At 42.6% G+C, this 12,369-nt stretch overlaps 1 protein-coding gene across 1 annotated transcript in view; it reads left to right on the forward strand.

Annotated features, from left to right (window-relative positions):
• HTT (huntingtin) overlaps positions 1–12,369 on the forward strand; it is a 119,149-nt gene that overhangs the window by 99,155 nt on the left and 7,625 nt on the right. Inside the window, 7 exon segments of the mRNA XM_028743942.2 lie at positions 831–961; positions 2,102–2,231; positions 3,873–4,028; positions 6,294–6,484; positions 6,953–7,067; positions 8,233–8,446; positions 10,626–10,731. Of these exon segments, the coding sequence (XP_028599775.2) occupies positions 831–961; positions 2,102–2,231; positions 3,873–4,028; positions 6,294–6,484; positions 6,953–7,067; positions 8,233–8,446; positions 10,626–10,731 (1,043 nt within the window).

Consider the following 12,369-nt stretch of genomic DNA (forward strand, 5'->3'; position numbering starts at 1 on the left):
GTGCATTGGTTGGGGGCAAGAAACAAATCTCACCCCCCCCCCATCCCTCTGGGTATCTATTGGTGGCTAAGAAACCATTGTATCCAACAAGATAATGGAAAACACCAGGATTATTTGCGGAACAAAGAGCAAACATCCTGTAAAGTTGCACTGGCTTAGCCTTATCATGTCGAGATCAAGTAAAACCTATATTTGGAAGATATTTTGTGGTTGTAACAGGGTCAGTACTCCTCTGTGGGAGCCAGTAGGTAGGAAATTCTGCTTTAAGGCAGAAATCATTCCGCTTGAGGAATTGGTGACGATAGCATTTCTATACATAGTAGGAACTTACAGGTATCACTATTTACTAAATTTCTATGCTGCTCTTCACCTGAGGATCACAGGACAGTTTACAATATAAAAACACAGAACTACATACCATAGAAACAAACAAAAACCTAAGTGGCATCAGACCACGTTACTTCAACTTTGTTTGGGATGCTAACTTAGAAGGGGGCTGGTTGCAGTTACGCTAGATTACTAATCACACCCAGACTTGATTATTGTCATATATGGGGCTGCCTTTGGAAGTTCTCCAGCAACTTTTGCCGGTTCAGGCTGACGTGAGCCCCCACCAAACAGGCTGCATTAACCTTTCCATTATCGGTTTCCAGTTGTCTCTGGGCACAAGTATTTAGGAGAGACGCTGCCTACAGATGCAAATGTAATGATATCATCATTTGTATATAGACTAGAAACTAATTTGAGGTTTTTCATAATGTCAAAGTGTGAGGGCATTTTAAGAAGTAAAAATACTGAATCACTTAACTTACTTTCCCCTCTTGTTTAAGGTCTCTATCCACTCTGTGTGGCTAGGAAATAACATCACTCCACTGCGGGAAGAAGAATGGGATGAAGATGAAGACGATGAGAGTGATATGCCTGTCCCTTCCTCGCCACCATCCTCTCCCATGAATTCCAGGTTTTGAATTTTTCTGTGCGCACACACGGCTGCCAGCTCTGCTCCATTTGCCAACCCCACCTGCCTGCCAACCCTTTGCCAGCCCCAATTATCCCACACCTGGCCAACAGCTCCTCCCTTTACTCCTCACCTGCCTCCTCACCTGCCACCCCATGGCTCACCCCGCCCACTTTTAAAGGCAGATGGGAGTCACTTCAGAGAGCAGTTTGGCAAACTGATCTCTGAAACACCTCCCACTCTCTTTTGAACTTCAACCCATTCTTGCTTGTGTGCCTGCTGCTCTGTCGTGCTGGAGCTGTTGGGGCCGTCTATATGATTTTATTATATAGTAGGATATATTTGTTTGTAATTGGAATAATCTGCAGTTAGTTTTGCATTCAGAAGTGAAAATCCCTTTGTGCCTTCATTAATCAGTGGATCTACTGGTTGGGTTTTTGATAGATAGATAGATAGATAGATAGATAGATAGATAGATAGATGATACACAGTCACATCTCCCTTAATTACCAAAGAGAATATTCATTTCTAAGGAAGACTATTTACAGTAAACATTTCAGCACTGAATAGGGGTAGCTGCTTATTTGATTCTTCTTGCATTTTTCAGCTATACTAGAAAGTCTTTCTCATCCACTCTAATCCTAAAGAAGACTCTGCCTTTCAGTAGTTGCAAAAGGCATTACTGCCTGTAACAAATATTCAGTTATTGCCTCAAGTTTTGGCAGAATGGGATCATTTAAAATGTATTGCCCTGCTCCCACTCCAGCTACAGTTCAATAAAAGGTTGATTGGATAGTCCTAAGTTACAGCACCCTTTCCCTGTTAATATGAATCTTAACCACATCCACAATTGACTTCCTGGTTGGCCTTCAAGTGTGCTCTTTGAGAACACAATTAAATGACATGTTTGTCAAAAATATCAAAGCACTGCCTTTGTTGCTAGTAGGAACTTGGAGCCAGAAATACATTGTCCTCCCTGACGGCAGATCTCCATTCTCTAGTTCCAACAGCTGAATGAGTGCTTCAAATTCATGGCAAAGCTGTTTCTGCTCCCTAAGACCCACTCTTCGGTGAACATGCTTAGATTCTTATAAGATAACTGCAATGTAGTAGCTTATTATCTGTGCTTGTATCTGGTTATAGGAAACATCGTGCCGGTGTAGATATACATTCCTGTTCTCAGTTCTTGTTAGAGTTGTATAGTCAGTGGATTCTACCCTCCAACCCAGGCAAAAGGACCCCAGTTATCCTCATCAGTGAAGTTGTCCGATCTGTAAGTATCATACTGTTTTCAGTGTTTTCATTGGCATATTGAACGAATATATTGTTCTGAAATTTTGGTGAATAAAGGGGAAAAAACACGCAAGTTCATAAGCTTGCTGGGCAACTTAAAGTGAGTTGAATTGATTTGGAACAGGATCTGTTGGCAAATTAACCGGGAGGAACTGAACTGAAGGGAAACTAACATGAGGTGATCTGGACTGGGGTGCAAATTAACCGGAGAACCTACCGTATATTGTATATACGATTGCAATTCCCAAATCTTAACACTATTTTGGGCTGTCATAAATAAATGCTTCTGTTTGTTTAAATTTGCCTACAAATTTCAATGCTTTAGTATGAATTACAGGTGCTAAGTAGAGTTCTAAAGATTGGTGGACAGCAAGCCTGGGATGATCTGGTTCAGTTCTTAAAGAGCAGTGAAATCTTAACAGACCTTGGGACTTGATTACACAATTGATATACCCTAAGGCCAGCAATTTAATCTATTTTCATTATTGGAACAGTCCTAATCTTGAGCACAAAGGTCCAAAAATTAGAGATTTCAAGATCTGTTGGACATTTCGAGAAGTGCAAAGCTGAAGCCAGTCACTGAGCAGGCTGACCTCATATACTCATGGGGTTTGAGTTAACTACAGTGGTACCTTGGTGCTCAAACAGTTTGGCTTCCGAACAAATCGACTCCCGAATGCCACAAACCTGGAAGTAAGTGTTCCAGTTTGTGAATGTTTTTCGGAAGCTGAACGTCTGACGCGGCTTCCGCTTGAGTGCAGGAAGCTCCTGCAGCAAATTGGAAACTGTGCCTTGGTTTTCAAACGGTTTCGGGAGTCAAACAGACTCCCAGAATGGATTAACTTCGAGAACCAAGGTACCACTGTATATCTAAGGTGGTTGATAGCATCTCTACAAAAAAGAAAATTGGACACCATTACTATTGGTGAGGAAGGTGGTAGATGATCCTTTGAAAGAATGGGAAAAGCAAACAAAACAAGGATAGAGGTTGGAAAAGCAGCAAAGGATTGCAAGCAATGAAAGTGCTTCATCTGCCTGATGAAAGATACCACCCTATAATATGATCCCAAGTTACAAACTTTAATGTATCACTTCTCCCCTCCCTCCCCATTTTGGGGGGTATGGTTCTTTAAAGTCAGCTCAAGGCTACCAATTAAATAGCTGCATGTAAGTATTCTGGATGTGTAGGGATTTAATTTTTTTAAATTTCTTCATAGGATTTTTCACTCTTCCTTAACAAAAAGGTCTCAGGTCAGTTTACCACAATATAACACACAGTTATAAAAACAGAATGGATTTCCCAGTTGCCACATATCTCAAACTGGGAGGGAATCTCTCCTACTGGGGGAGAGAAAAGGCTGCTTAATTAGCTATCTCCAAAGTCCAATATGATCTCCATCTCAGAAGCAGAGAAAGAACTCTCTCAGTGATCTCAGTGTTCTTTTTGTGATTAATCTTAAGACACACATTTTTTAAAAAAAATAATGAAATATTTTAACATTTTAACATTTGAGCTTTCTAGTAAAGTTGTATTCATATATGTTATGTATACTTCGTTAAATGACTTGTTATATAAACAACTTTTAAAAGACTTAATTTGTAATGTTTTTTGTACTTGCAGCTTTTAGCAGTATCTGACTTATTTACAGAAAGGAATCAGTTTGAAATGATGTACACAACATTAACAGAACTGCGGAAGACACACCCATCAGAAGATGAAATCCTTGTACAGTATTTGGTTCCAGCTACATGTAAGGCAGCTGCTGTTCTTGGAATGGTAGGATTTCTTTTAATTTACAAATTTCCCAGTTCCGTTTCAGTCTGGTTTCTGGCCTAGTAATGGGACTGTTGATCTTCTGGGATGGATGACCTTCCTGGGAGCTTAACCAAGAGGAGTACATCCCTGTTGATTCTGTTAGAATTCTCAGCGGCTTTTTAATAAGTTTGATTTGATTTCATATTTGTATTCCATTTTCCCAATAACAAATGTTGAGCACGAAGTGGCTTACAATAATCACAAAAGCATTAGGAGGGGTGAACCATTGTAAACACTATCATATCAACCACAAGTTGCATATAAATAAAGCAAGCAACAATAAATTCAACAAAACAATACAATTCAAAATAACAATTTTCATCATAAGGGCAAGACAACAGACTCTTCCAGAAGTTGCTCTTGTATACATGTGGAAAGGTATAAAATGTCTTCCTTACAGTTCCTATTTGGGTAGCGCCAAATAGCACATAGACTGCATTTGACACTAAAGCTGCCCCTCTCCTCTTTCCCTTCCTTAAATGCAGTGTAAGATTAGATAGAGAGAGTGCCAGGAGGAAGAATCTCATTCCTCTCAGGAGAGACATCTGTGCCTTCCTTTCTTGACCATGGTATCCTTCAGGGCACTGTGCTCCACTTCCTACCTGTATGGCTGGTTCCAGAATGTGGTCTTGGAGGGTGGTAGCTCTATAGTATCTGTGTGGTCCTGTTCTTCAGGGATTGGAGGTGGTTGCTGATGCTATGAATGGGTTGGGTATTCTCTCGTCACGTGATGGAGGCAGGAGAGCAAAGAACTCTGGGAAGCAGGCGTGCGCCCGCCTCATTTCTCTCTCTCCTGCCTGAAGGAGCAGTTTGTTTTCCGACTCTCGCTGATCTATTTAACATCTCATGGGGAAACATCAACTGGAGTTTGGTACCATCTGTGCAGATAACTGTTCTATCTCTTTTATTAACCCCCTCCCCAACACATTTTTAAAGGGCATTGGATGTTAATCAGTCAAAGGCTGGGTTGAAGAGGAATATTTTTGCCTGGCGCCTAAAAAGTGTACAATGAAGGTGGCAGGCGAACCTCCCTGGGCAGAGGATTCCACAAACAGGGAGCCACTGCAGAAATTGACATAATTTAATGTACTTTGACGGTATTTCTTACTCTATACCCCCGAACATTGTCGAACTATCAAGTCTAGAATGCAAGGGGCCAAAAAATACCTACATTCTCCCCACCCCCCACCCCAAGATCTTAGCAAAGCACACTGGAATTTGTCAATCTAGAGCAGTGGTTGCCTTTTAGGTATGGTGGCCCACAAGTCTAAATTTACTTGGTATGGTGATCAATTGATTTATTGTCCCATGAAGTTTGGACCTTTGTTCTTCAGCAGCCGTTGGTTTAGTGCATTTTAACCTGCAAATTTGCCTATTAAATTTACTGAACACCCCTATTGATGTGGTTTACTTACAAAGTACTTACAAAGTTATTCAAAAAGTTTTTTTTGTTTGTGGGTATGTAAGACTCTAGCCTTTCTGACATTCGGTTACATATGTCAACATTGCATTATAATATGCCAAGAAAACAAAAAGTTGGAAGAGGTATTCATCATACTAGTTAAAGATTACAAGCAAAAATTATTTGGGGTTTACTTATAAGTCCCACTCGCACAGGCCTTGCAACCCCCCGGTTGGAAAGTGCTGATTAGAACAGATGTGGGTGACGTCAGTGGCATTTTCTTCTTAAGGAGCGAAAGTGGGGTGTCTGTATAAATAGGTGTCTGTAGGGGTGTAGGGTGTCTGTATAAATGACCAGGTCTCCTGGCTCCTGGCCCGCAACTGCTTGCTGCATGTGTCCCTTGGGGACAGAACGTCCTTTGCACATTTTTCCAGTTTGGTTTCCAGATTCTGGCCCTTCTCTCAGTCTTTCTCTTGATTTCAGCACAATGTGTAAGGGGCAGAATCTTCCAAGCATTCAAACCACATTTATTTCCCAGGACACAATATAAGAGGACTCGGACCTTTAGCTTACCAAATGACACACCAGGAATTATTGGTGTCATGTATTTCAATATAAAGCTGTTTTCTTTCAAAATAATACCACATGTCAGTGAATGGATAGAATGTTAATGACTTGGACATATTTTCATCATACTTTAGAATATTTTATGGATTTTATAAACTTTTGCATCATTATTTTATGTTAATTGTTACTAACTTTATAGTTGCCATCTTGTAAATTAATCCAGCACAATTTTGCATCTATTGTTTCACACCCACTAGGATAAAGTGGTAGCAGAGCCCGTGAGCCGCCTGCTGGAATCAACATTACGCAGTACTCACATGCCAAGCCGCATAGGAGCCCTACATGGAACTCTTTACATCCTTGAGTGTGACCTGCTTGATGAAACAGCAAAGCAGCTTATTCCAATCATCTCTGAATATCTGCTTTCCAATCTAAGAGCAATATCACAGTAGGTGTTTATGTAATGATGTACTGTGGCCTTCATTTAACAGAATTTCTGAGCTGTGGAACTGAAAATGCAACACAACCTGATGTGGTTAACCTCTTCAGTCTGCTTTAATGGACATTTTAGTAAAAGTTATCAGCAAGCTTGAAACAGCGGGTAAAACTTTAGAAATCGTTAGCATCATATGATACTTTGATCTTGCATAAATATGTGGCTACCAGTCACCTAGCCAGGGAAACTTCCTTTTTAACAAGAGCAAACAGTTGGTTTGATAGATATTGTATATTTAAAATTTTAAAAAATGCTACAAGAACCATAAAACAGTTATTTCTTCTAGTCACTTCTTCTGAGTCTCATTAGAAAGAGTTGTAGTTCCAGCTATGTAAGGATTATAGAACAGAGCACTTGATTTTAACACTCTATGGGAAGACTCCAGCCCACTGATATATCAATGTTTCTCCTTTTTAACAGCTGTGTGAATGCCCACAACCAGCAGCATGTCTTGGTAATGTGTGCAGTGGCATTCTATTTAATAGAAAACTATCCTCTTGATGTAGGGCCTGAATTCTCTTCAGGAATTATACAGGTAGGTATGGCGTGTGAGAGAAAGACTTTGCATTCGCTTTTATCTTGAGAAGTAAAATAAAGGTAAAGGTACCCCTGCCCGTACGGGCCAGTCGTGTCCGACTCTGGGGTTGCGTGCTCATCTTGCTTAAGAGGCCGGGAGCCAGCGCTGTCCGCAGACACTTCTGGGTCACGTGGCCAGTGTGACAAGCTGCTCCGGCGAACCGGCACCAGCGCAGCACACGGAAACGCCGTTTACCTTCCCGCTATAAAGCGGTACCTATTTATCTACTTGCACTTAAGGGTGCTTTCGAACTGCTAGGTGGGCAGGAGCTGGGACTGAACGACGGGAGCTCACCCCGCCACGGGGATTCGGACCGCCGACCATGCGATCGGCAAGTCCTAGGCGCTGAGGTTTTACCCACAGCGCCACCCGCATCCCTTGAGAAGTAAAATAGAATTGATCAATTAGCATAAATGACCATGGCAGAATATAAGGAAATGACCTTCAACCCATAATAGTGTGCTTGTGTACTTACTATGCATTAAGTGGTGTGAATTTAGCCTATTCTTGGAGAGCATAGCTGAGAGCTGGTGCGACCTCAGTTACCAGACTGAAAACACTTTTGGAGGTTGAATTTCACAGCCGCATGTAAGGAGATTTTGTGTCCGCTGTGGTTAAGGTTTATCAGGTAGAGCTTGGCTGTGTGTTTGTATCCTCATGTTTCTCTTGTACCTTTGCCCACTTTTGTCTGCTGCAAAATGTGACAGGTGACTCCACTGAACCTTCTGTGCACCTTCTTAAGATTCACTTCATTATAATACTGGTGAATACCAAACCACATTAGAAGCCTGCAGCTGTGTCATAGTTATTTTCCACCATCCTGTGAATGAGCTATTTGGGAATAAGGGGAAATGTCGAGCAAGTTGGATAGCTTCCTGCCACTTCAGTCTGAGAAAAGGCCCTCTTTGGGGGTATAATCTGTGAAAATGCTTGTGAGAGAGGGGAGCCCAGTGTGGTGCTGGACTTCACTGCGCTTCATAATGGTAATAAATGGTGCTTTGTCATAATGAATTTGCTGTTGCTGAGCTCTGTTGTATTTTAAATTGAGTTTCACATATTGGCCTTCTTGTTGTGATTCCACACCTGCCTATGGATATTTAAATTTATTTCCTGTTTGTTTCAGATGTGTGGAGTGATGCTGTCTGGAAGTGAAGAATTGACACCATCCATTATTTATCACTGTGTCTTGAGAGGGTTAGAACGGCTCCTCCTTTCAGAACAACTCTCAAGGCTGGATTGTGAATCATTAGTTAAACTGAGTGTAGACAGAGTGAATGTGCACAGCCCACACAGAGCCATGGCAGCATTGGGGTTAATGCTGACATGCATGTATACAGGTATGGATCTCTTCACATGCTTTCAGTGCTGAAAATGCACACCTCATAAAGTAACACTTCCCAGAAACTTTTCATAGCACATACATTTACTTTTTTTCATATTCTCAGTAATTTGTAGCCCTCTGGAGTAAGGATTATCAAGGTAATCCTGACCCAACAGTGAAATAAATGCTAGATTACTCCTGTTGCCTCCCACCTTCTAATTATTGCCCCATGATGTGTAGGTAAAGTGGGCCAATGAGAGATGGTTTCAAAAAGATGGTGCTTTCTCTAACCTGCTAGCAGATTCTTCCTTGGACATCATCTAAGACAGGGGTCAGCAAACGTTTTTCGCAGGGGGCCAGTCCACTGTTCCTCAGAGCTTGTGGGGGGCCGGACTATAATTTTTTGGGGGGGGGAATAGATATCCCCCCGACTCTCCCCTCCCTTCTCCACAGCACCGGACGAGTCCCAGTGGCTGCTTACCTGTGCCTTGCGAGTGGCAGGGGCTGGCAGCAGCGGAGGGACGATAAGTGGTGTGAAAGGGCTGGCTCCAGAGAGGAGCTGCTTAAAATGGCGCTCGGCCAACTGCCGCTCAACAAAGCCCAGCCCTCTTCCTCCTCTAGGCAGGGTGGGGAGAAGCCAAAAGGAGGGAGGGAGGAGGCGCCACTGTGGTGTGTGAAAGGGAGGGGGGTGGAAATGGCGCAGCCTGAACGATCAGGATCCACGCGGTGATTCCCGGACCGTCCGCGGGCCAGATCCAGAAGGCAGTTGGGCCGGATTTGGCCCCCGGGCCTTAGTTTGCCGACCCATGATCTAAGATCCAAGGCAATGATAGAGAACTCAGTGGCCAGAAGAATAATTTGGCTGAGGAACTAGGACATAGATCTGGGCCAGACTGGCAAGTTTCCCTTTTGCAAGAACTGAAGTATTTGGTGAGCCAGTTGAGGCCGTCGTCACCGAAACTGGACACACGCACATATACACCCATGTTGCTGACAGCCAAAAAAGGGACAATTGGAATCAAAAAATCCAACAAGCCTCTTTATCAACAAGCACATACCTTTGGAGTATTCAAACCTCGATGGAACTGCATCTTCAAGTCATCGGGCAAGAAATCTAACCAATCTTCCACTTGTTTCTCAACTTCTAATTACATGCAAGGAAACAGCATACCTCCACATAACACCAACCATTTGGTCACAAACTGGTCACAAACAGCAGAGGGCCATTGTGTTCAGAGGACAGTGTCTGGAGTTTACCCTCTGGAATTTGCCTAATAATAATAATAATAATAATAATAATAATAATAATAATAATAATTTATTATTTCTACCCTACCCATCTGGCTGGGTTTCCCCAGCCACTCTGGGTGGCTTTCAACAGTACATTAAAAATAGAACAAAACTTCAAACATTAAAAACGTCTCTAAACAGGACTGCCTTCAGATGTCTTCTAAAAGTCGGATAGTTGTTTATTTCCTTGACATCTGATGGGAGGGCGTTCCACAGGGCAGGCGCCACTACCGAGAAGGCCCTCTGCCTGGTTCCTTGTAGCATTGCCTTGTTTGAGGGGTTTAGTGAAACATCAAGCCTTCAGCAGGACAATTCAACACCTAGTCTCAATCCCAAGCTGTTATCTCCAAGATGTATTTTGGTTCCCCATCCCCACCCCCTTTGGTGCTTTTTACAACATAGCACAGGGAACACCTACCCAAGGACCTCTTGAATATGTCTAAGATTGTGGCTCAAGTCCAAAGTGGGTAGCTTATCTGCTGGGTGTGTTGAAGACAAGAGTTTGTGGCTTGCATACCCACTATGGCATAAATAAGCCTTCTAGAAGTGAAGCTGTTCTGGGATGCCAGAAAGCAGATTCAAATAGAGATAGCTCAGTGCTGCCCTCTTCCTTAGAGAACTTGTCTTAACATCAGGGCACTTCAGCAATGATGGTGGGCTCCCTTCCTGGCTATTTGGTCAGGCCAGGCAGGAGGTTATATAATGAATGGTGGTTCCAGATTCAGCATTCAAACTCTGGTAATCCTGAGTTGGCTGGGGCCAACCTCATGGCATTTGAAGCACTTAGCCAGTGGATGTCAGTCCCTCATTCTGGTGCCTGTATTACTTTAACTACCTTTATTTAAATTCTCTGGTTCCCTTGTACTGCATGTTAAAACTGTGTTTTCTTGGTATTCTGCCTTTAGGAAAAGAGAAGATAAGTCCAGGGCGAGTTGCAGATCAAAACCAAGCAGCTCCAGACAGTGAGTCTGTCATTGTGGCTATGGAGCGAGTTTCTGTTCTTTTTGACAGGTAGGAAATGGTTGTTTTAAAGAAAATGTAGGCAGGGATTGTATTTATAGGTGAGATTAAAGGTATGTCAGATATGCCCCACAAACACTTTCACGGCAGGTTAGGAGGATAGATTTTTAAGAATCTTCAGGGGAGGTGGGTTTTATCTTGAAAGATGAAGTGTCTAAAAGATTCCCCCCCACACACACACACACAGTGTGACGCGGCAGCTAAAAAAGCCAATGCAATTCTGGGCTGCATCAATAGGAGTATAGCATCTAGATCAAGGGTAGTAATAGTGCCACTGTATTCTGCTCTGGTCAGACCTCACCTGGAGTACTGTGAGACTCCTTAAAGGGAGTGAAAGGCGGGATATCAAATCCAAACTCTTCTTCTTCTTCTACTGTGTCCAGTTCTGGGCACCACAGTTCAAGAAGGACACTGACAAACTGGAACGTGTCCAGAGGAGGGCAACCAAAATGGTCAAAGGCCTGGAAACGATGCCTTATGAGGAACGGCTAAGGGAGCTGGGCATGTTTAGCCTGGAGAAGAGGAGGTTAAGGGGTGATATGATAGCCATGTTCAAATATATAAAAGGATGTCATATAGAGGAGGGAGAAAGGTTGTTTTCTGCTGCTCCAGAGAAGCGGACACGGAGCAATGGATCCAAACTACAAGAAAGAAGATTCCACCTCAACATTAGGAAGAACTTCCTGACAGTAAGAGCTGTTTGACAGTGGAATTTGCTGCCAAGGAGTGTGGTGGAGTCTCCTTCCTTGGAGGTCTTTAAGCAGAGGCTTGACAACCATATGTCAGGAGTGCTCTGATGGTGATTCCTGCTTGGCAGGGGGTTGGACTCGATGGCCCTGGTGGTCTCTTCCAACTCTATGATTCTATGACACACTGCCTTCCTTTGTGAAAAGAAGAAAAAGTGGCAACCTTTTGGTCGATCCCAGTAGCCCAGCCATCTTTCTGGGACAAAATGTCATGATGAAGCATGCAAGTAAATTCCATTTCCAGGAATATGAATCTAATGTAAATTCAATGCTGAGATTTTGGATGTGTGCACATATATCAAGTTAATCCCTTTGTTATCTGAAACTAAGTCTCTCAAGATTGATTTAATTGCTGAAAATCCTCCACCTAGTCAATACTCAATGTGTCAACAGTGGAACAGCCACATATATTTTTATTAGAAATAATCAAGCATGTATTTTATGATCCTATAAACTGTGATTGGTAATGCTTTCATAATGAATTGATCACAAAATGTAGTCGTAGGTTTTCCAGACCACTTTCTTTCCCCTACATCAGCAGAATAATACACATTTGGAGAAAGTGCAATATTTCCATTTTTAGAGCCCGTAAGTCGTTTATAGAAGCCTGTCACAGCTGAAAAACAAAGCGGCTGAAAAGACAAACGTCTGTTTATCAAGTGGTTACAATGTGATGGACACACATCCGCATAGGCAGCTGGTTGTCTCTAACTTTGTGCCCTGTGGGAAAGCAGAAGAGAAGATGCTCCAGCTGGAAAACTTGCCCTCATTAGCTCCCAAAGGAACCAGCAGTGGCCTGAGAGCTCTGCCATTCCACATTCTCCAGGATCTACATTACCTAGAGAAGTCCTACTGCTTTTTAGAATACTTTAAAAAACTCATA

The sequence above is a fragment of the Podarcis muralis genome, chromosome 9, assembly GCF_964188315.1.
Source record: "Podarcis muralis chromosome 9, rPodMur119.hap1.1, whole genome shotgun sequence".
Lineage (NCBI taxonomy): Eukaryota > Metazoa > Chordata > Lepidosauria > Squamata > Lacertidae > Podarcis > Podarcis muralis.